At 39.5% G+C, this 25,182-nt stretch overlaps 1 protein-coding gene across 5 annotated transcripts in view; it reads left to right on the top strand.

Annotated features, from left to right (window-relative positions):
- The window catches only part of MTUS1 (microtubule associated scaffold protein 1), a 94,000-nt gene that overhangs the window by 9,946 nt on the left and 58,872 nt on the right, over positions 1 to 25,182 (top strand). Inside the window, exons 3-6 of one of the 5 annotated variants that reach the window (XM_059817551.1) lie at positions 5,560 to 5,736; positions 10,198 to 10,332; positions 13,389 to 13,478; positions 14,771 to 14,818. In XM_059817551.1, the coding sequence (XP_059673534.1) occupies positions 5,560 to 5,736; positions 10,198 to 10,332; positions 13,389 to 13,478; positions 14,771 to 14,818 (450 nt within the window). Of the gene's footprint in view, positions 1 to 5,559; positions 5,743 to 7,097; positions 7,292 to 10,197; positions 10,333 to 11,456; positions 11,481 to 13,388; positions 13,494 to 14,770; positions 14,819 to 25,182 lie in introns of those variants that run through there. The other 4 variants (XM_059817549.1, XM_059817550.1, XM_059817552.1 and 1 more) reach the window with 4 other exon arrangements.

Genomic DNA, 25,182 nt, shown 5'->3' with positions numbered 1-25,182 from the left:
GATGAGTCTTGCCACAGCTGTGCAGCTGCCCTGGGAGGCTGGTGTAAAACTACCTACTGTTGGGAGACTGGTTCTACCTGGGGTCATGGGAGATGACAGCATGACTGTGCGGACATGGTCTCTCATGGGGCTGCTCTAGTTCAGCCTACAAAATGAAAAACCTAAAACTGAGTAAATCCAGCAGGCAGCGTGATGGCAGACAGTATTGGAGGTGGGAGGGCAGGTGTGAGTTCGGACTTGAGGCCAGGGAGGAGAAGGGCTATTTCTAGGTGCTGGAGAGGTCACTTGCAAGGAGTTGATCCTGAGGAAAGATGGGAAGAGAGGAGTCTCTCTGATTGTGGAAGGGTTTAACTGGGAGGAAGTCTGCCAAATTTCATAACTGGGCAAAACAGGAAGGGGAAAAAAGGGAAATGGAACAGCAGGTGTACATGAATGTTGTTCTTTCTCCCCCCCCCCCCATTGAAAACACCCCAATCACTCTTTTGACAGTGGAATTGCTTGAGAGAATGAAAAGGGTTGGTTTGGCTGTTTTTAACTGCTAATGTAATGCTATATAGCACTGAAGATCAGTTTTCCAGTTTCCGTCTAAGAACATTGAGCTCTAAGAGGAGGAACACATGAATACCTACCCACCTGGCTGCTGGCAGCCTGGTTATGTTTTTGGCACTAACTTGCTGCTGGTTCCTTGATACGTGTGCCCAAGAGGAGCACTTTCGTAAGGATTGTAGGTGAATGGGAACAATACTGTGGAAGTCTGCGTCAGATGGGGAATTGGGTCTTGTTTACTGTGTAAACTGTTCTCTGATCAGCTGTTATCCCCTAAACAAATAAATCTTTCTCACATAAATATTTCAAGACCTATCAGTAACTTAACATTCCCTGTCTTTGTCCATGTTTATGTTTAGCAGTTGAGGCATTACTACCAACATAACTGTGTCCTGCCTTTTCTTTTGGTAATTTTGGTGGTGATCTGAGACTTCAAAAGGGAGTGATAACTAGAAAGAGATTACCTGTAGATCTTTGGTAGAATTATGGAACATGCTGTTTATTCCTCGAAGGAACACAGAGATAGATGTATTGCAGCCATCAGAAATCTGTTAGTATTGCTACTGCTTTACAGTGCTCAAAATAGCAACCATAAATGCTGTTACAACTATGTTAAGATCGATCTGCTGGAAACAATACCAAAGTCCAGTTTGTCTTTCCATGATTTACTTGCTCCTTTCAATAGATGCCAAAAAATAATATATTCTCTTGAAGGTTTACTCCCCTTGCTTTATAAAGACCTTGTACTGTAGGCTTAGACTGGGGTTTTTCATCATGCTTAATTATTTTTTTAAAAGCTAAGAAGTTTAGCACTTCTAAAGTAGAGCCCTCTGGATTTTTAAACCAGCAGGAAAAATCAGAAAAGCGTAAGACAAAAAACCAAAGTTCAACATACTCAAGAGATAAGGCAATGAAAGGCCAAACCAACTATTACTGCTTTAGGGTTAAACAAAACCAGCAACAAAAAGCATCCTTCCAAAGACTCCTTTTGCACTTAGTCTGCCCTAAATTTCTGTTTCGGAAAGGCTTCCAACCATTCATTTCCAGATGTCATATAGATCTGTGAATGCCGGTTGCTCTGTGCTCAGTTCTAGACATGAAATGTGTTTGTGTTTTGAAGTGGTGGACATGGAATCTCAGAACTGGAGAATACATATGCAACTTTACAATCTGCCTCGTGTCAACAAAGTCCCAAGGTCACCACTACTAGCATATGTTTATTCTCTCAATTTGAATTTTTTAGGCCCCAGTGCTATTTAAAGGAAGCCTTAATTTATTCTTAACAATAACCCTTATGAGGGATTCATATGAGATGATGATTATTTGAGTAAGGATATGAAATATCACTTCAGAGCTTCTTGAAAAATGAGCTTTGTTCCTTGCTTATTTCCATTCCAATACAAGAGATACTTTAACATACTTGAAGTAACGTAGTTGTTGCATAGAAACTTTTTTCTAAAGGATTGCCAACTCATTACTTCACTGCAGAGGAATGTGATATTTCTAGTATTCTACTTCAGTGACTAGATTAAATAACTGATGAAAGCCTCTTACTTTGACGCTATTGCTTGTTGTCTTCATAATAATGGTTCACTAAATATCCTGCTTTTGTGCTTGTTACCACTACTTTTGTTTATATACTATATCTTCCTGCTTCTGTCTTCAAAGCCTTTGATTTAATTCTGTGCTGCTCCTTTCTTCAGGAATGGTACTTTTAAAAATACTTTGTAAAATCATTGTTTTTCGTTGAGGTCACACCTACACTAGCTGCTTAATCATCTTGTGTCATGACTTAAAAGAAATACTCCCTTGAGCTGGGCTTCTGAAAAAATGTATTTGAGTGCTTGAGTAATTATTTTAATGGAAGCCTCATAGGAAAGCACCAAGCAGTAGAAGAACTAAGAAAAGAGCAAAGGTCTTCTGTTTGATGTGCTTCTGAAACTGGACGTCCTAGAGCTTGCTGTGCTTGCTGAATGGATTTGAGTTCACAGCTGGTTTAGAGCACTGCTGTGTTCCCGTGTCTGCAGAGAAGCTGGGCTGGCTGCAAATCATATATGAGGAACGTGCTGTACGAGAGAGGACCAAGCATTTTCACATGCTTGCCTCAACCCCTCTTGAGAGAAATTCACTGTGAAGGAAAAAAAAAGGATTTCATTCCTGTACCTTTTGAACTGGATGAATGAGTCCAGCACAATAGCAATCAAGCATGCTACCGTCATCTCTAAACAAAAAATGCAGCTGATAAGCTGCATTTGTTCCTCTAGCTGCCTTTGGAAATGTAAAGCTTTAACTTACTAAGTAATACAAACTTAACATGCAGTGTTTGTACAGTGGCCCTCTTTGTTTGTTTTTTTGTTGGGGTTTTTTTTTTGGGGGGGGTGAGGTTTGTTTGATTTTTGCACCTTGTTTTGCTGAGAGGCTGTTTAGAAAAGGAATTTCTGACTGGTCTGGACTAATTACTTTTCTGGTATGTTGATCCATTAATGAAATGAGCTTTTAGAAAACAACATGGAAAATTTCAGAAAGCTGTCACATTTGTTGTATGAAGTTTAGATGTCACAGAAATTTTTTCTTTTTCCAAACACACAAATGATTTCAGTTATGTTGTGTGTTTCAGAAGTGTTTTCAGTAAGTGTGAGCTTGTGGTTTATGGTGTTCTCGCAGCATGACAAAGGTTGGATGCTCTTTAGTGAGTTGGATATATTCAAGTGTCCATTGCAGTAACTTAAAGAAATTCTAGAATATGGCTGATAATTTTGTCTCCGAGATTTAATACCAGGCTAGAGTAAAGCCATATATAGAATCACAGTTCTGCATAGTAATACCAAACAAATAGAAGTGCACCTCTGAAGGGAGGTCTGATGTAAAGCGTGTTTAATTACTCACTGAAGCTTGTGTGCTATGTTCAGTGACCAGTATTATATAATATCCTAATGCATGTTTAGTATATGTTGCATGTAGGGTTTTTTTGTTACTGAGTTGATCTGAACTGAGGGAAATAGGTTGGACATATGAACATACCTTCCTTTACTAGTGCTGTTGCTGTTTTTGCGTACTTGATACAGAATGTTTTGAGACAAGTTGTCTAATCCTGTCACACCACCTGCTGTTGAAAAGCAGACATTGGGCATAAGTGCTTTTCTTGCCTAAATCTTAATGTAATCCCCTTAATGTCGTGCTTTCTTGGTCTTAGTGCAAATTGATGGTTTCTTGATCATTGGTATTTAAGAGTGGAAATCCTGCAGTAAAACCAATGTTGAGTGAAGTGAAATTACTAGCTAATTTTGTCATATTTCAACAGTCTTTTACATAGCTTAAGCAAAATGGCAATGTGGTTTATAGTGACAAGAATAAAGGGAAGGGTATTCCCTTTAATCACAGAATGATAGGGGTTGGAAGGGACCTCTGGAGATCATCTAGTCCAACCCCCCTGCCAGAGCAGGTTCACCTAGAGCAGGTTGCACAGGAATGCGTCCAGGCAAGTTTTGATATCTCTAGAGAAGAACACTACACGACCTCTCTGGGCAGCTTGTTCCAGTGCTCTACCACCCTCAAAGTAAAGAAGTTCCTCCTCGTGTTTAGATGGAACTTCCCATGACCAGGTTTGTGCCCGTTACCTCTTGTCCTGTCACTGAGCACCACTGAAAAAAGACTGGCCCCATCCTCCTGGTACCCACCCCTTAAGTATTTATAAGCATTGATAAGATCCCCCCTCAGTCTTCTCTTCTCCAGACTGAAAAGACCCAAGTCCCTCAGCCTTTCCTCAACTAGAAAGATGTTCCAGTCCCCTAAGCATCTTTGTAGCCCTTTGCTGTACCCTCTCCAGCAGCTTCCGGTACTTCTTGAACCGGGGAGCCCAGAACTGGACATAGTACTCCAGGTGCGGAGTTTCTACTTTAAGTAGAAACTTGGTTGTTCTAAGTCAAGTCTGAAACACTGTAGTAATCTCTTTTCAAGTAAGATAAACTATGTCTGTCAGACTTGAAAATGTCAATGACATCAGAAGTTAAGATATTTTGTGAAATATATTTTGTTATAATAAATAACAAAATATTTTCTTAAAATATGTAAGTCTGTCTTCCATCTCGACTTTTGTTTTTGTCAAAAATTAAAATCTTTTGCATAGTTATTCAGAGGACTGTACAAAGATCTTGATGTCAGAGCTGACAGGAGTCAACTCAGCGCTGGAAAGACAAGTCTGTGAATGTCCTTTGTACCATTGTAGTTTTAATCTGGGTGCACACTTTTCAGAAAAACTAAAAGTTTAACTAAACTTAAATTGTCTTGAGAAAGTGTAATTGCTTTGTTAGGAGTACCAGAGTAAGCTCCTGTTTGAAGATGGTACACCTGTCTCCTATATAGATACCCTTCCTCTTTGATTAACTTAGCTATTGGGCATTTGTATTCAACAAGCTCAAATGAAAACGGCGATTAATGCAAAAATGCATCTGCACCAGTTGGTCAGTAAGAACTTTGTTCTGGGGAGTGCTCTTAAACTGGTTCTGCAGAACTAGTCAGTTTTCGGTATATTATGTGAGTACAACACAATTTGATACTCTAGTGCTGCTTGTGTCCTTGAAGGGATATTTTCTTTTGGAGTGCTCTGTCAACTGAAGGGGGGTTGAGGGCAGGGGGGAATCTCTGTTTTGGGGGTGGGAACAAACAAGAATCTTTCTTGGGTTGTCTTTGAGCCGGAGGTTATTTTTATGGAATTGACAGTCCAGCTAACCATATTTGTGCATGCAAATGTCCGCTTTGAAAGCCAGTCTGTAAAGCTCTTGACTTGTTCCTGAGGTCAATATGCAGGTAAAACGGGATCCTTCAAATCCTTGGAACTGTTTTTCTGCATTTACAGCATTTCTTACCATGTCCATGTGAGGTAGATTAAGCCTTTTTATGTATTTCTATTGTGTAAATCTTTTTACTTGTAAGCATATATGTAGAAGAAGCAATTGTTTAATCTTCTTTCCAACTCCTTTTGTTCTTTTCTCTCCCTTCCCCTCCAACTGACAGGTATAGTATCTTCGCCAAGAGAGAAGCATGCCTCCGTAAAAAGTTCTCCAGCCTCATGGGCTAGTTCTGGTAAACCGCTCACCAAATCCAAAGTGCCTGTCAAAAGATCGGTGCTTGAGAGAACGCCTAGCATCTCATCAGTCAGCAGCACTCAGAGTGAGCGAAGTCTTTTCAGCAGTAATTGTAAGTATCCATCAAGGTTACGGGTTTTAACTGATAGCCAGTGTCAACTGCTTGTTGAAAAAAATCCCCTAGAAGGGAGTTCTGTCTGACAAAGGGCTGTGTTAATTCTCAGTTATTATTAGTTCTAGGTCTTGCTCAAAGGAGTGAGACCTCTTAACTTACAACTTTCCTTCTTGAGGCATGCCACCTGAAGGAGCTTTGAGCCTTGGATTTTGGTTTGAGTAGAGGTTTCTGTACAGCTCCTCTTCTGTCCTGAAACATTACAAAACCAGCAGGTCTTCTTGAGCAAAAGTTTCCTTGTGTTTACATATAGTGTGATAAGAAATTAAGTCTGGTGTGAATGGATTACCTGTCATAATACTGGGAACAGCATGTTAAAGGTTTTTGATACTAAATGCTCTTTTTGAACCAGATTATACCTGCTTTCAGAGTTTTAAGAAAAAATGCAGGTGAGTGAAACTGCTTTTAGAAGGTAAAACTTTGCATGAGTAGACTTCTGTAATTTCTGAGGTAACTAAGCATTGGTGTATGGCCTGAACCAAATCCATCTTGATTAAAACTGGGGAGAAAACTGACAGAACTAGCTTTGACTTGAAGCTCTACAAAGGGCCTGTACCAGCAGTTTTAGGAGTTCTAGGGGCAAAAATGTGAAGGAAATAGCACGCAAGTGACTGTCAGACGTATCAGTATTCCCAGCTATACATATTCAAATGAGTACCTTCAAATATTCTGTTACTATTGCATCATCTGTTATGTCTTGGAGACGGGGCAAAGGCCTTTCCTTTGTGCTAGATGTCATTTAAATTAGTCTTCAATGGACTGAAAAAGAGAACTGTGCTTTAAATACGTCTATAGTTTATGTATGCGCATGCATGCATACAAATATAACTAAATTTTCTTGTTCTTTTTTTCTGCAATGCCTTCATTAAAAAATAAAAACCTAGCATATTCCTCAAAGGAATAAGAGTATGTGTAGTAAAATATGCAGTGCATGTTCCTGAGTAGTCAGGTTGGTTCGGTTACCGTGAGAGCCATGCTGACTTCTGTTGTTCAGGTTTAGGACTGTATCTGGAACTCTTACATGCTTACAGCTTTGTCCTCTCTTCGTTTTACTCCCTCGTGTAACAAAGGAAAGGGTCATCGCTTCACAACAAAGACATGTATTCAGATTAAGTATCCAAACAGATGACTCCTTATTTAGTCTGATTTGCTAGCTGGTTTAATCTGTTTTGTCCACTGCCTTGAAGCTTACAGTTTTTTTCCACTCCGATTCACGAAGAGCAAGCAAGAGCACTATGAGAGGTTGAACATGGCTGCAGTCTCTTTGGCTTTGAGCTTGCTTTGATCCTTTTTAAATGACTATACCAGGAGGACTCCGCAGTTGCACAGAAACTAATTTTTCTCCTGATATTTTCATCAATTCTACACTAACGCCACCGACTGACTCAGGAAGCCACTATGATATTACCTTACTGACATTGCTGGTAGTGGGATCTTACAGCTTTTGTATTATTCCTTTGTTAGCCACGTTTACTGGGAAAAGAAGTAGGTTCTATTCTTATTTATTTCTTTTTTTAAAGCATGTATTTTGTTTTGTGGAGGTTGGTAAATGTATGCAATGTTTTGACTTGCTGATTTTCCACGAGGTGATTTTTCTTCAGTTTTTGCTATGCTTGATGAGAATGATTTAAGTCTGATGGTCAGGTTTTGTGTGTATAATGAATTTAGGTTACGTATGATTTGTATGTTAGTAAGGTGAAGTTTTTATGACTTTGAATCAAATTGGAAAGAACTAATGAATTTACTTTGCACAGTGCTGCTCTTGGAGGTTTTTTTAATTCTTTCATTTAGTCTACTGTACAATAATATCGGGGGAAGAAAAAATTCCGTATTTGTAAACCTAAAATTTTTTTATTAGATTGGTGGGACACACAAAGATCAGGATGGGAGGCTTGTGCTTTGAATATAATGAAATTTATGATAAACTATTGTGGTCCTGTCAACAGTATTAAATTGACAAAATCGCTTGGCTTGTTTTGCTTAAGGAGTTTGCCTTGTGTTAGCAGGAAAAAAATTACAAAAGAGAGCGTTTCTCCTGCTGTGTCAGCTCAGCCCTTTGTTACGGGATGTCCTTGGGTTGATAATTTCCTGTGGCAGCATTAGGGTTTTTTGTCTAATTAACACTTGAGTTTTATTATTCTTGTCTTTAAAAAGACTTACTATTTGAGAATTTTGGAAATCATGAAGTTTGAAATGTTGTTAATAAAAGCATATTTTGTATGCAAGCTGTCAGTTTGAACATTGAAAAATTACGTTTTTAACAGTAAAGAGACTTCCCAATTTCAGTGGTGAGCTGAGAAATACTTTGATTTGTGCACACGGAGATGTTTAAACTCTTGAGGTTAAGAACAAGAATCCAAATTCGAATTGCATTAGAATAATTGCATACAAAGGAAATAGTGTTTTACAAGTTAAAAAGCTGATCCTAGCAATTGACCTGGAGCTGCACTTCTGTACAGTCAATACTCTCTTAGTGAGTTGCGTTTTTAAACCCTTTAGACTCTAGCTAGGGTGAGATGACTTCATATCTGTCCATCTTTCATCGGATTGCAATAGCGACTCCTAATTCTGTGACAAACCATCTTTGAATCATATAATGAACCAACTTTGCAAGTTTGCCTTTTTTCTGCACATAGCCTGGTTAGCTGACTCCTGAGCTTCTAATACCAAGAAACAGCGCCCTAACTAGTCCCACAGCAGAAGTGTGTTTGCTTATCCAAAGTGTTACTTCCATGCCATGCTTCTGATTTAGAAGAAAGTAGCACAGCAGTTTGTAGGCTGCTTGCAGTGAACTCTGAGCAAAAATCCTTAATTTAGTGATTTACGGAAAAAGTTAAGGACTGCTTCAGGCCTCATGCTTTGCTAGAATGAATTAGTTTGAATGATCTGATGTTGATCGGGGTCAGATTCCCACATTACATTGATGTGTATGCAAATTGCTCCTCATGTATACTTTTTTGCAAATATTTATCTTTTGTGCCTTTAGAGAGGCTCCAACTTTAAAAAAAAAAAAAAGACGAAGGCTTCAGTTGCGTATGTTTCTAAAAGGGAAAGCAGTTCTGTCCCTCTTAATGATGTAAGAGTTGTATTGATTCATGGCCAAAAAGAATCTTTTTGAAGCAGTTAACTTACATGTCTTTAAATGCACTAGCATAAGTCACTAAAATAATCTCAAGGCTGTATGTTCCATCTTTTGAACAATATTGGATAGGTAGTTAATGTTACCTTTAGTGTTTAAAAAAAGTCTCATTTAATCTGAGGCAAACCTGATATTATATGACATGCCCCTTTTTTCTCTAAATGACTAAAGGAAAAATCAACAATGTGACAAACTGTTCCAGTGTGACTTAGTTTTTGCTTGTCTCTGGTAAATGCAATGTCCTTCTTACTCTTTAATGTGTCAGTATCCATAACTTTTTAGTACCTGAACCAAAGTGTATTCAATCTATACTTACTTCAGTAATATTTTCATTTTTTTTCTGGAAAAATAAAAGAATGCTTTTGTCAAATTTCAGTTTTCTTTTTTCAAGTAAAAATTTTCATTGTGACACTAAACCCAAACCGCTGTCAAATTCCTTTGAAATGGAACAGAATGTCGTCTCTAGCAACTGCCCTGTTAGTTGGAAACTCAATTTTGATGTGAGATAGCAATTGCTTATTGTCCTGTTTGCCCCAATTTGGGTCTGTCTTCCCCTTTTAGCGGGAAATATTTTGCTGCATGACTTCAGCTCTCCTTTGGAGAGAGGTATGTGTCCTGGAGGTGGGTGTCTTCTGAGGTCTGCTGTTACTGAGGAGGTTGCAGTTATGAATGGAGACTGCAGGTACCTTTATTAAAACTTGTTTGGTAGCTGGTGAATGGAGTTGGGCTCACAATTTTAGTGCCCCACCAGGAGTACAGGAGTGCAGAGTCTGCTGGTGGTGTGTGCACTGTGTCATTGAAACAACGTGCTCAGCTCAAACAAGAGAGAAGAGCAAAAGGTGTTGCATGAGAGTTTTTTATTTTTTTATGTTCAATTCTGTGGTCAGAATGTCTTTATGTACTGATGATGCTTTTTCTTGGCTTAAACGGAAATGTGTTCTGTGTTTGCTCTATACAGCAAGCTCAGACTTCTAGTTATGTATCTTGATCAATATGCTTTTATATATAACCCTCTCTTACGCAAAGTTCAAAGCTGTATGTCTAGTTCTGAGATGTAACAGTCATAGAGTAACAGTCAGACTCATCTTTAGAGTTCATCAGTCTGTACTGAAGATATCAGAAGTTTTCATAGTATTTTTATTCCAACTTGTGTTTCTCGTAACTTAAGCCTCAGGTAAAACAGGCTTGGTTTAGGATTTCATTTTCCCCAAACTAGACGCTGCCTAGAACAAGTTCCCTGTCATTCTTTTTTGCAGCTGCAAGTGCCACAGTCATCATCAAGAATGGAGAATGGCCTTCAAAACCATCCTGTGAGAATGGTATTGCGGGATCTGTCCCTTTGAAAGCGGTACCAAAACCTAGATTACACTTGTTGAAGACAACTCCAAAAGGTATATGGGTCTGTTTGTAGCTAGAGTGAAACTATAATTACTGCTGTTATGGTACTTTAGCTTTTGCAGGTGGCTGTCTCTTTGAAGCAGTGTTTATTAAACAGTTGTCTGGGAAAATAGTGTAAGGAAGTAAAATCACATCAGTGGTGCTTCAATTTTTGTAAGATTTCATAGGAAGGCTAGAATCTATTGTTTTGTATTGTAATTGACTGGGGTATTTCAGGCAAATGAGGAGGAGGTCTGCATTGTGATGTGGCTAGATTTGCATGGCACAGGTACTAAATGCATTTTGCGATGTGGCAGGTGTCATCACGTGGGATTTACATTGTTTTAAGAGTTCTTTTCTGTCACAAAGTGCAGGCAGGCACAGGCTTTGTGGCTGCTGGTGATCTGCACAGTAGACATACCTTGAATTTATTCTGAGTGTATGGTTGTCCTTTTCTTCGTGCAGACTTTACATTAGCTTCACCCCTTTCAGGACAGAAAGAACCTTGGGGGATGGGGATATTTTTTGAAGAAGGTATGATTAGATGAAGTGTCTTCTTTTGGAGATGAATGGCATTGTCCCATCTTTCCAAGGGAAGAGTCCCAGAAACAGCATAGCTCTTCATGCTGCTTTTTCTTGATGATGATCTTGCTGGCTAAAGCGGAAGCAGAGGTTTGCTCTAATTTTTAACAGAGATAAGATAATTTTGCTTCATCATCTTGTGCTAAAGGAAACATGATCTGGACGAGGGGATCAAGTGCACCCTCAGCAAGTTTGCAGACAACACCAAGTTGGGCAGGAGTGTTGATCTGCTCGAGGGTCGGAAGGCTCTGCAGAGGGATCTGGACAGGCTGGATCGATGGGCCGAGGCCAATTGTATGAGGTTCAACAAGGCCAAGTGCCGGGTCCTGCACTTTGGTCGCAACAACCCCATGCAATGCTACAGGCTTGGGGACGAGTGGCTGGAAAGCTCCCCCACAGAAAAGGACCTGGGGGTGTTGATTGACAGCCGGCTGACGATGAGCCAGCAGTGTGCCCAGGTGGCCAAGAAGGCCAACGGCATCCTGGCCTGTATCAGAAACAGTGTGGCCAGCAGGAGTAGGGAGGTGATCGTGCCCCTGTACTCAGCACTGGTGAGGCCCCACCTCGAATCCTGTGTTCAGTTTTGGGCCCCTCGCTACAAGAAGGACATAGAGGTGCTGGAGCGTGTCCAGAGAAGGGCAACGAAGCTGGTGAGGGGTCTGGAGCACAAGTCTTATGAGGAGCGTCTGAGGGAACTGGGGTTGTTTAGCCTGGAGAAGAGGAGGCTGAGGGGAGACCTTACTGCTCTCTACAACTACCTGAAAGGGGGTTGCAGAGAGGTGGGTGTTGGTCTCTTCTCCCAAGTGACTAGCGACAGGATAAGAAGAAATGGCCGCAAGTTGCGCCAGGGGAGGTTTAGACTGGATATTAGGAAAAACTTCTCCACTGAAAGGGTTGTCAGACATTGGAACAGGCTGCCCAGGGAGGTGGTTGAGTCACCATCCCCGGAGATATTTAAAAAACATGTGGATGAGGCGCTTAGGGATATGGTTTAGTGGTGGACATGGCCGTGTTAGGTTAACGGTTGGTCTTGATGATCTTAAAGGTATTTTCCAACCGGAACGATTCTTTTACTAATTTCAATGTATTTTCTGGCTTTGTATTAAACACTATTCTGGTTCCTATTTGAGCCAGGACTGCTCGATCAGCCAACAGTGCTTCTCCACTCAAGCCACAAACAGTAGTTGACAACTCATTTTCTGGCCAAAATTAAAGACATAATGGGAGCAGGTAAATAGGCTTGCTGTCTTCCTCTCCTAAATCCTAGTTCTAATCAGCTTGCTTCTGACCATCTTTCTGGTGAACTGGTTATTGTAATTGGATAAACCTAATTAAATACTATGCTCCTGCTTTAGGCTTAAATTTTAAGCTGGTATCTGACATAGTTGAGAATAAATAGAAGAGAAGCCTGCCAAATGTCATGCTATAATGACATGCTTTAAAATGGTAAACAGTGAAAAGAAACAGAATTTGCCACAAACTGTAACTCACTTTGAAACAAACACAAATTACTTGGCTGTCTGACAAGCTGATGCTTTCTGTTGGTGTCCAACATCTGTGACACAACTTTGCATTGCTCAACATCTTTGGTGACCTGGGTGCTAGAAGTGTGCCTCCAGCATCTGCTCGAGTGCTGTCGCTGGAAGAAGTTGGTATTCCCCCCTTGGCTCAGTGATGCCCAGATTACTCTGTTATGTCTTGGGGCCTCCCCAGTTCAAGAGGGTTGTTTGGAAGAGGTCAGCTGGAGAGTTACGAAGATGGTCAGTGTCTTCGAGCATGTGACCTGCAAGGAGAGGTTGAGGGAGTTCAACTTGTATACTCAAGGAGAAAGGAGAGTAAGGGGAGGTATTGTAACAGTCTCCAGTTACTTGAAGAGGACAGCTACAAAGATGGTGATGCCAAACTCATCTCAGTAGTACCAGGTAATGTGGCAATGGGAAATGATCACAAATTGTGGAGTAGGAGATGTAGCATTTGGGGCAGATGGGGTGGGAATTATGGGAGGCTTGTGTAGCTGGGGAACAGGTTACCCAGCCAGGGCCATAGAGCCTCCCTTCCTGGAGGTTTGCAAGGCTTGGCTAAACAAAAGCATGGTCAACTGATCTCATCTTGGTGGTGGCCCTGCTCTGGGTGAGAGGCTGGATAGGGACCTCCAGGGGTCCCTGTCTGCCAATGTTTCCATAGCTGTGTTGTATTTCCAGTTGTTTTGAGACTTAAGTAATTGGATCTTAGTGCTAAAGTGAAATCTTTACTAACATTTTCTTCTGCTTTTAAGTTTTATTAAAATCATCTTTTTATTTCTTTCAAAGTGAGTTCTGGTACAGCTAAGTTAAGTTTAAATATAGCTTAAATTTTCTAGAAGGCATCTCTTTTTGTGTTTGAATAGATCTGTGCATCCTGTACTTAAATGTAAATATGAAATATTAGGCATGTCTTTAATTGCTGACATAGTTCTACTTTTAAACCTGATCTAAGCTTCTACTTCTAGGAGCTAAAGCCAGGTCTGCTTCACTGAACCAGTGCATACCAAAATCATCTGGGCCACTGCACTCGGCAAGGAAAGTCAGTGAGGCTAGAGGTAATCTGCTGTTGGGTAAAGTCAATTTTTCGCTTGTGTTTGTGAATCCCTCTGTCTTAAGAAAAAGCAGTCATGCTCTACGATGTCAGAGTAATTGAGATAGTATGCTCTTTTTTTCTTGTAGTTCATAGTATTGGAGACTGGATCTGCAAAGTGTTCCTTATATATTTGTTTGATCTGGGGGCTGGGGGGGGGGAAATGGGGGCATTCATTATCCACTATCTGCTTGAAACTTGCATCCCATGAGGACTCGGAATACTTGACAATGTCTGTTCAATTATGTTTTGTCACCTGGTTATAAGATGGTATACTTGCAAGACACAATCCAAATTAGATTTCGCAAGTTTGTTTTTAATTTAAGCAAGATTCTTGTGAGAGTGTGCTGATCAGCTTTGGCTGTTGAGGATGAGGGTAATACTTACTCCACTTAATGTTTCTTTATCAGATGCTTGTTTTATCTTTAACTTGCAATTGAAATTAGTCACTTTGACCAGAGTGAATCGAAAGAATAGATACGAATCCTTAGGCAAGCTCTGTAAGACAAAACTTTCACTTTGGAAGCAAAGTTCCATTTGCATGGCTGAGGTGAGGGAAACAAATACAGTAATGGTACAAAGCAGATTTTTTCCTATTGAAATAACTGCTATTGAATCACACACTATTTGTAAAGCCTAAAGAAAACAGATAGATGTTGTCAACAGACCTTTAATAAACTTTTGCACTTATACCTGGCAATCCGAAAGAGTGCTTTCATTTAATTAATATCCTTTGAAATAATTAGGTTCTTAGGTCAGTTTTCACATGACTCTAAAACAATACAGTAAGGGTAGATTAACCTTCTCAGTGCTTTCATTTATATCTAACTTGATTGGTAGCACATTTGAGTGCTGTTAATTTATACCTCCTTTATACAAATAAAATAACTGGAGCGTATAGGCGGAAAAAAGTTATTATGATGCCAGTATAGACAGTTGTTTTTTATCTGTGGTCCTCTGTGAATGAGTAAAATGAAATGATGCTGCCTGGCTTAAATGAAGTATGATAATTGTAATGGAAAAAAAAAAGGTTGGCTTATTGGGAATTCATCATGCATTTTCCTAATAGTTTAACCTTATAATGATAAATCTTGCTGTTGAACACGCCATCAGCCATTCCAAGAAAGAAACTGAGATTGTGAAGTTTGAGGAGCTTATGTGGAAAGAATGTAAAAAAAAAAAAAAGGTATCCCCACTGCCTCTTACTGGTTTGAACTGTAATTCTCCTCCTTTTTTCTCTTCTTCTGAACATTGTAGGTACTCCTGGAAGAAATGGACACCAAAGCCTGTCTTATTTGGGTTCTGGTGAGTTTTCTGAATGCGTTTTTACATGTTCTGTGGTGCAACTTAAATTAGGTTTATAGATTTTATTAGTATATTGGTTCTTCTTTTGGAAGAACAGTTTTGCAACAGGTAATTCAGTAAACTATCACCAATTCCAGTTTCAAGGAATATGGAGAAAACTTCTTGGTTTTTTTTCTACTTACTGTCTTCTGGATACCCAGCTCTTAGAATATGCAGTCTGTGCTATCTGGCACTCTGTTTCCAGTGAAGCATAAGGTGGTTTTAACTGTGACCAAAAAAACCAACATATGGCAATGAAACTTAAATATAGTTTTTGCTGTTTAGTCACAGTGAGGTAAGTAATGTCATGTTTTGTGGCTTTAAAAAAAATAAGTAGAGGAATTGTGCAGAATAACAGGTTTTTCTGAAAGGTTCCTGGTAGATACCTTTTTTGTCAGCTGTCTTTGTGTATCACTGCAAACTACACTTGAATAGGAAGTTGAAATTATCTGAGTGTGTTGATGTGTGTGTCTGCCTGTATGGCAGGGGGAGGAATGGCAGCTGATTAAGTGGCAGATGGCATTCTGAAATGTGGCAGAGTTTCAAGGAGTTCACATTGGGTTTGTGTTTATGCTGGTCAGGACACCTGGTGCTAGTTTCTATCAGCCAGGAGACAGTAAAGTCTTGAGATGTTTCTACTTGCAGCAATTTCCAGGTCTTTTCAAGAGAGTTGGCAGTCTAAATTAGTTTCATGAGCATCAGTGTGTATTTGCCAAATTAAAAGCTGCTTGTAATAATTACTTATTGAAAAGCCATTCTTGAAAGATACTAAAGATCACTGGAAAGCCTTGTGTCCCCTGAGTGAATAGCAGATGACTCTTTCTGAAAGAGGTGCTGTAGCCAAGCAGATGTTATAATTCTGAGTCTGAAATTACTGGCTAAATCAGTTCTGACCTGTAACTCTGGTACTGTGGCAGTATGTTTTTAGTTTCCTGTAGTCATAACATGAGTCTAATGCTTTTGCCTTTTACTCTCTTGGGTGTCAAATGTTTGCATATTAATTGTGACCAAGTACCTTGCTCAATATCTCTTGTTAAGAGTCAGGGCTTCTGTTGTACAGCAAGCATAAGACTTTGCACAAAGTGCTTATTCTGTATGTTTGTTGCTTTTATTGGTAATTGGCTGAACTAATGTTAGTTCAGGTGTAGCCTGACACTAAGTTTCACAAGCTCATATGTGGTCCTTTTATGTAAGAGTGTAGAGGATGATCCAGCAAGCAACATAGTGTTCTGATTAGCTGGGTTGAAGAAACTCACTATAAGCAGCAATGTCCATTTCTGGACTAGAAACAGAAAATTAAATTACTCTTCCACTTGCTTATGATAGTATTAAAATAGAACTTTATATTCCCCTGAATTTAGCATGGCACTTTCTCTGCATTTTCCATGCAGAAAAGTAATTAGTGCTCCCTCCCCTTTTTACTAGCTTAATATAATTTTTTTTTGTGATTCATCTTTTCCAACCTAGCAAAGAATGTAGCCACATAGCCTTGAAGTATTATATTCAATGCTGTAAAAACACAGCTATAAACTCCAAATTAGCTGTAATATTTAGTGATTCTTTAACAAATGTTCTTCAGCATTGTACTTTTGCCAGTTGAATAGCTGTATTTCGGTGTTTGTCTTAATAAATCTGAACTGTTTCCTGTATTGAGTCAGCTTCCAAAATTAGATGATATGTTAGACTCTCAAGTTAATACATTTCTAACTTATACAGAGCATTAATATAATTTTCCATTTATGCATGCAAAGCTTTCTGATGGAGTATTTTGCTTTTTTAAGAAAGATTTCTGCCCCCCCATCTTCACAGTTGCAGATAGTTCTTAGAACAGAATAAAAATGCTGTGTGGCTGCTTGGATATTCTGCAGTACAATGTCTTACATTCTAAGAAAAGACAAATGATCATTTTTTGAAATGAACTGAAATAATGCCAGCTGGTACCATGTAGCATGGGGCCCACTGTTCTGTTCTTTTTAGTGGCCTTGATATTATAGTGAAGCTTTGTTCTAGTGATTTTTTTTTTTTTTTTTAGCTAGCTAAAGCTTTTGTTCTTTTATTTCAATGCCATAGTTAATTCTACAGTTCTTAGCCTTATTTGGTGAGGAGGTCCAACCCCACTTCTGTTTCTTGCCCATGTGCTCTGTCTGAAGAGTCAGGACTAGTTTCTTGAGGCAGGACTCTGGTAATAAATTGATTACCATACTAATTAATTTTCCATTCATTTACAGCAGTGATGCAAAGCCAGGCACAACATACTGTTAGTATGCCTGTAGAATTGGAGAGACTTATGTATTTGCAGCTGTTCATTCCTTATTCATGTTAAAACATTCACAAGGCTCCTTTTTCTGAATTCTGTATTTTTCAGGGGTGATGTACCAGTGGATCAGGTAATTCTACAAGTTCTGTGGCGTTTTGTTTCAGTACTGGGTTTACTACTTAGGCAAAATTACTTTCTTGAGCATACGTTTTATTACACTTCTTAACTTGCTAACTTGAAAGTAAGAATATGCTTGTGCACTTACTGTAATGTCTTAATGTAAATATGACTAAAAATGTTGCCCTTGTAAGATGCAAACTAGATGCAAAACTGCCTCTAAAAATGTGTAAAGTTAGTGCTTTTTCCTTTGTTTCTCCAGGCCTCCTTGTAGAATCAGTGACCTACTTCTAATACCTGTGCAGTATATTACAGTGTAGTGTGCATATGCAGTGGATATTCAAGTCTCATGTCTCCATAATTGACTGAAGGTTAAGCTTAAGTTACAAAACAATAATTCCTGGTACTATGTAAGCAAAAGTAAATATCCTTTTTGGCAGTTCCGAAGGTAAAGCTATCATTTCAGGAATAAATCATGCAAATATTTATTGGAAAGCGTTAACCTGTTGTTCAGTGACCCTGAAAGAGATGTATGGTGTATTATGGATAACAAGTTACACTTACACTTGTGACACAACGCTGTTGTCAGGAAAGCTAGGGCAACTGCTGGATATACCCATAAAGTATTATCAAGTAAGAACAGTGTGACGTACGTCATCTCGCTTTGTACTATGACGGAGCGTATGTAGAGGAGTCAGTTATTAAAGGCTATAGAAGCCATGAAAATCAAAGACGCTTCATCCACAAATGGCGCACACTCCATCATGAAAGATGGTATTCTCTTGTCTTAGCCTTTTAAAGAGGTTAAAAGGCTGCTTGTTTTAATCATTTGTGAGAAGAATATAACACTGGGGGAGGGAGTAACTCCAGTCCGGTGGCTTATTGCAAAAGTGAGTAGTAGTGCTGATCAAGCTCAAATGGAAAAATAGGTATAACTGGAACAGTCCATGAAGCTGTCTCTTGGAACAGGTTGTTAAAAGTGGATGCTGGCTTCTCACTTAAACTTACACTGGGATAGGATACTTGTACTAACACAATACTCTGGTTCAAACAAAAATTTATCAAGGCATACTTTAAGGTTCAGTTAACACCCCTTTCTTTCATGCCCTTAGTCATCACTGTTGAAAATCAGGGTAAACAGAGGGTAAAAATATCTTCTTACGTTGTAGATTCCCTGATAGAATAGGTTACCCTCAAAATACTTGCGCTTTCAATGTCTGGAAAACAAGGGAATAATGTACATATCACTGCGCTTTTGCTTTTTTAACAACAACAAAAAATCATTGATGTTTTAAAATCTGTCATGATTATATGAAAATGTGTAAACTTCCTTTAAAATTGGGAAGATTATAATTCTGAGAGCTCACGAACATCGTTATGAATGTCAAGTACTTTGGTCTTCAGTGAATTCTTTCATCTAGTTGATCATCAGTAGTCTTCAGCATGGTATGGCAAGTTACCCTACTGATGAGGGCTATCAGGTCAAGTGGCTTATTGCTCTATTCTCCTTTCATATCTGCTCAAAAGGGTTTTGTTTGTTTTGTTGGGAGGGAGTGGGTGGTGTGTGGGGGGGTTGTTTTTGTTGTTTGCAAACGTGTTTTTTGCAAGTTGTAGAAGAAACTGTGCAAGCAGTTTTCTTGTTGCATGGAAACTTGAAAAGATCCTCATGCAAGTGTGAACAGAAGTGCTTATATGGTTGGTGATAGAGCAGGTAGGATTGGGGAACTCACCTGAGTTAAAAACAAAGCAGGAAGGATAGTCCTTTTGGTGGCAGTTCTAGCATAGATCATGGTGCTAGCAACATGCAGAAAACAGAGCAAACTGCTTCTGTCTCAGCACTTTCAGTGTTCTTTTTTGATGGCTTTATCTTAGTATTCGCTTTTAATACACTTTCCCTGCTGTATAACATAAATGTTATTATTAGGATTGTTACTAGAGAATATAGACAGGTTATTACTTGTTTTTCTTGAGTACCCAACTTTGCAGATGCAAGGTTATTAAGTGTAAAATAAATTTTCTTCAGTTCAGAAGAATGTCCATTCATATAAAAACAAAAAATCCTAGATGTCCTAAACTGTTTTTAAAAAAGGAGACAAAGCCCCCTCAACCCCCCCAACAATTCCAATACAGAATGTATGTTGCAGAGCTCTACTTGGCAGTTGTCAAACAAACTGTATTTCAGTATCATCTAAACAGGAATTTTAAGTTTCATATATCCATTTAAAAAAAAAAATGTTCTATGGTAATCTGTGGAAATTTTCCATGAAGTAAAACTTCTCCTGTTGTTGAACCAACTCCACTTTTCTTTCAGTGTCTTCTAATGCTGTACTCTGCAATTCATGGGAAATAAGTTCCCTTAATCATACAGGGAGCAGTTTGGTGGGTAAATGTCTTAAATATTTTAAAGCTCTTACCTGGTTTATTCCAGTGCAGAAAAGGAATTGGGCTTAAACTTATTTTGCAGTATAAGTACTGTGCATTGGACCATTTTGTTGCCTTTCTAGCTGCGATATAAAGCCAGCTATATTTTTAGATGGTTTTTTTATCCATGTGAACTATGAGGACTATCTGAATGACTTAATTGTCTTGTGATCTAGCCTTAGAATACCTTCAGGCTAATAAGGAATGTTCTTATAAACAGACAGTAAAGCTGCTTAAGATGTGTAGCTATTACATGTAAACTGAGTATAAAAGCAAGTCTTCATTATGCCACCTTTATATAAATAAATGCAGAATTAATCTAAGTTTATGTGAATTTGAGTTTCTTATTAAATGTGTTCATTAGGGAGATATAGTAATTTTTATTTTGAAGAGTTAAGAGAATAGCTGTAAACTTGAAATAACCTTTGAAACTCAGTAGCTGATACTTTCTTGGGCAGATTTTTCCAGTGTTACCGAATAAAGTGTAGTACAACAGCTGGATTTAATTCCTTGGATGAGAACTACTATGCCCCAGAAGTCTTCAAAGTGAAATTGCTGGTGCTGATGTTCAGAGAATACCACCCTAAACTCTGAAGTAATCTGTTTTGAGTGTTTTGGGTTTTTAAAATATGTGGTGTTTTTTTCTGAGGTAGTATGTTTGTCAGAGTAGAGAATAGGATGCAAAAACTGAGACACATGACAAAACAATCTTAATGTATTCCAGATAGGTCTCTTCAGATGTCAAGTAAGTGTATCAGTGTACTTGCATGCATGTTCCTAGTGTTCTTCCCAAACTTGATCTTCTGAAAATTAACTTTTTTTTGAGAAGGTTGTCTCTTGTTCCGTGCTGAAAATGAGCACTTCTCCTTGTGCCTTCAGCAGATATCTTTACAAAAACAATGAATTATAGAACCTCAAGGCTTGCTATGGAGTAACACATGGGCCACTTCTGTTTAAGTGGTGGTATTCTGCTGGGAATTTCTCAAGTCTGTAGACTGAAAATGTTGGGATTATTATTACAACCCCAGCATGGAAGTCTGTCCTAATGGCTTTAAATTATAGACCTCATTGTTAGGATTAGCCAGAGATGGTGCTTTTATTACTATTGCATCTGAACTAATTTAAAATATTTAAATTCTCACTAATTTTTTCAATTTTTTTTATTTTGTTAAGAGACTTTAGAGTTTTGACTGACCATCAGGGTCATGTACCAGTAGCAAACTGCTTCCATTTTGTTATTCCTAACTGAGTTGCTGTGTGCAGTGCTGAATTACGTCACCACCTTGAAAATGCCATCCTGGAACTTAGTTCTTTGTCTACTATCTTCTTGTCCTTTCCCTCTCCAGTTAAACCTAGCTATGGATCTCTTCTAATGTTTTCAGACTTGTTTTTTTTCTTTCACTCTCTGGAGTTCCTTAGGTTGTGCACATGGTTTTATGTGTTTGCAGTAAACAGTGAATAATTGGGTGTCATTGTACTGGATTTCTTCCTTAACTTTGAGGTGAGGTGTATGAGGTATCCCAAAGCTGACTCTTGATGTCCTCTTACAATACTTCTTTTAAAAAAAGTTACTTTGAAGTCCTCTGACTTGTTCCTTCTAGCTTTCTTCAAGTCCTTTCGTTCCCCATATTTGTTAGGATATTTTTCAGCAGGTACAGTAGCTGCCATTGTTGCTGTCATTGACCCCTGTTAGGGAGAAGAGCTGACGTAAATATTTGAAAAACCATGGAACTGTCCCAGAGGCATGAAACTCATGGATTTTGTGTCAAAGATAGTTAAACAGCTTGTAAACTGAATGTACATCTGAATTTTTGTCTGCACACCGGGGGCTATGAAGAACATACAAAGCCCCCAGAGATGAGCAAAACATACCTGTTGTCTTTAATGTGCTCTGTGAACCTTGGGAGCTGTAATTAGAGTTGATAAATGACCAGCATGTCTTAGATGTACTTGCCTAAATTGTCCTTACATGCAATGTTGCTTTTCAGTAGAGGCTGTCTGGGTACTGGTTGTTGTTCTGAGGCCACAGATGAAGAACAGTTGCACAATACATATAAATCAGTATTGTGTGAATAAATAATTAATAGATCTGTAAGCTGTGGTCTTAAGTAAAACTTCTTTTTTTCCTCTGTTCCTTGGGGCCTGAGCTGACAAGGACTCGTGTATGCACCTAGCCTGTTAATGGACCGCAGAAGTCCCTAGCACAGAGATAGTTGTTTCTGACACATGTGGCTAGATATTGAAACTTCTTATTTTAAGGCATGTTGTCCTAATATTAGTGACATTATTCACTGTTGTCAACTAACAGTTTTTCTTCGAAGCACTGTAGGATTTTGTCTGAGGTAGTCTAACAAAAATGCTGTTTTGGAAGGGGCTTCCTACACGTGGAAAAAACTTGCTGCTCCCTTAAGTTAAAATGAAATTATTCTTGCAGTGTTTTGTTGTTCTCAATTCTGAAAGAGTGCAGACACTGTAAATGCCACCAATGTTGTGTGAGAGACATCAGCCTGATTCCTGTAGCTGTTTGCCTGGAAATCCACTGCAGTATCACCTTGTGTTTGACAGGCTGCTGAATTTATAATGGTTAAAAGCTTCTGTGTACTAGAAGAAACTTAAATCATTTAGAATTCTTAGTGCCTGCTCTGAGGCAGGAAGAGGTTTACGTTTTTCTTCAGGTGAGAATTGGAGCTTAAAATAAGTCCTGAAGCTGCAAGCTGCATTCGTCGTGGCAGTGGGTATTGTTGCCTGCGGGAATGTTAGCTTTTCCAACTGGAGTGCTGGCTAGAGCAAGGTGGTCACAAGAAAGTGGAAAGGGGACAGTCATTTTCCAGAAACAAAAATGAGGACGCAGATGACCCTTTGGCTCTTAGTAGGTTCCTGCTTCTCACATCTCTCTTTGCATAAGCAATCATCTCTCAGTTCTTCCCAAATTAGAGCATGCCAGTAAAATCCATCTGCTCTGCACTGCCCCTGCAGTCTTATGACATGGAGCCAGTTGTCCTTTATGTGGGCTTCTCGCATCTAACGATGTAGCCTCTGATTTAGACTTCTTTGCAGTGAGACACTTGCTGTACTCCAGTGGCTTTCTTAATAATTATTGGATGTAGAAAGAGGAACAGAGACAGCAGAAACGTGTACAGATACTTCAGACTTGGCCTCATGAGGCTGAATTGAAGAGCCCACTGATGCCAGTGCCCTTTTGTTCCTTTCTTGTCACATTGCTAAGGTTCCCAGAGAGTAGCAGATATGCTAAATTTTCTGGGATTAAAATAGGTCTAGCCCCATGATCAATCAGATTGTGTCATCAGGTATCGATGCATTTAGGAACCCAGACTAAATTGGTTGGTCATAATGGGGCAGAGCCCCTTTCTCCATGTTGATCACCAATTTTGCCCTTGGAGTTGGAGGGAAGCCAGCAGTAAGGTTCTAGTAGGTAAAACCTGTCAGTCCTTTTGTCCTCTGTCTGGGCTGTGTATCACTTCATATTTTATTCTGCTGTTTTCTGGTACCACTTTCCATCGCCCTTATCCAATGTCAGGATAGAAAGACCTCTCTGTGATCCTCATGTTATGCATGGAATATAGACAGTGCAAGTTCCTGGTGAGCTGTGTTAGGATCCCGTGGATTACATCTTGGCTTTGTACCCTGCCGGCACCAGGCACTAGATGGTTGTAGGAGCAGAGGCACAGACTTGGAGGTGCTGTTTTCCTGAGCTGAGGGAACAATGCCGGTGGACACACAGCCACCATTGTGATGGAGCGTACCATGGTGGAATGCAGAGCTCTGGCAACGCTACATTGGAGGAACCTGTCTGTGAGTTAAATCTCTCCTGGGAGCTATTTACATACGGATAGGCAGTCCTCTCGCTGGCTGCTCTCAGAGCTGAGTGCTGGGTGCTAGATGGGACTGACATGCCTCTATTGCTTTTGATTAGTGTTGTCAGGTCGTACTTCTGCATAAAGCAGACTTGTTTTAGGTTTGTGGGGTTAGCAGGACTCCAACCCTAGAGGCTAAAAAGGCATATGCCTCAAATCAGAAGTTTTCAAGAAAAACTGATGTTATGATGCATCTGTTTCTTCATGGTCTATTTCCACTGAGACTAAGGGTGGGAAAGAGGAAGCAGTGCAAGTATTATTTGTGTATCTCTAAGAGGGGTTTTGGGCTCTGCTACAAGGGCTTTTATGTCGGTATAGAGCTTATATCTGCTCGTGTTTTGCCTAGTGATTCATTCCTTCCTCAGTCTCCAAACTGGTTCATTACATCACACTTGCCCTCTAGAGATTCTTTGTTTTAGCTCCTGTTCCTAGGAAGGAAGTTAGGATTTCAGTGGGGTACTTCAAATTCTCTGGTTTTACAGGCTGATAAGTTCTTTACCTTTCTCCCAGGCACTATTGCAAGGGTGGGGAGAGGTGGTGGGTTGGTTTTTTGGGTGTGGGCTTTTATTGGGTTTTTTTTGAACCTGATTGGACTGTTTCCATCTTTGTGAGTACTGGGATGGTGAGTGACCGTATACTTCATGGAGCAGTCCCTCCCTTGGGGAGCCAAGGAGGGCAGGAGGAAAACAAAAGCGAGTTCCCGTGGGTGCCCTGGCAGAAGGGTAAAATCTGGGATGGTGTTGAATGGTGTTTGAAGACTGGCTGTAGGCCCAGTTGAAATCTCAAGATGCCTTCATTAAGAGAGGATTTGGCAATACTTGATCTAATATTTGAAGAAATGGGCTAATGAACTACGCTGAATACACAAGGCCTCTGTAATGTGCCATAAGAAGCCTTCTGGCTTACTGTTGAGCATGGTTTTCAAGCGTAATAATTTTCCAGCACAGAAAGGAGGCAATGTCTTTGATAGTGGTGTTGGATTAGGAAAGGGTCTGGATCTGCAGGCTGTTGGAAAGACAGATGAACACAAGTTGTTAGTGCCAAAGCTCTTCAGACTAGAAGAAATCAATGAGGATTTTATAGCAGTAATGACATGCCCACCCTGCTGTGTGCAGAGGCTGCCCTGGGAACCAAACAAAAAAAGATAATTTACTCTATTTGTACTTATTTTGAGTGGGTTTATGTGGACCTAAGATGTATTATAGTACTTCAGAGTTGGTGGTCCATCACTATGCTGGGAAATAAATATTTTGGTACATGATCATAAAACATTCAGTGGTATTTTCCTGCAGTATGTTGTGGGGGTTGGCTTGACAGGTCTGACTGTCCCAATGCTGGGCTGTGGCTCTTTTGCTCTGCTAAACTGAGCTGTTTTACTGTCACTGCACTGGCCTGTATGATGTTAGAGATACCCAAGGACCACGATAAAGCATCAAAATGCTATTTTTAGTTCTAGCTGATGTGGTAAATAAGCACTGGAGAATTTAAAATGTTATGTGTCTTGAGCAAGTAAGACATGCTATTAAAATAGAATAGATTTGTGCTAAAGAGAGGACAGGTAAGGCACCTCTGGGGTGAGACCTGTCAGTGTGACTTACGTTTGCTTTGTGTTTTATCTGCTTTAGAGCAAGTTTATGGTTTTCTGGAACTGGAAA

This window comes from Gavia stellata, chromosome 5 (assembly GCF_030936135.1).
Source record: "Gavia stellata isolate bGavSte3 chromosome 5, bGavSte3.hap2, whole genome shotgun sequence".
NCBI classification, from domain to species: Eukaryota; Metazoa; Chordata; class Aves; order Gaviiformes; family Gaviidae; genus Gavia; species Gavia stellata.
The sequence above is the reverse complement of the archived record's forward strand: the minus strand, read 5'-3'. Positions and strand labels throughout refer to the sequence as shown.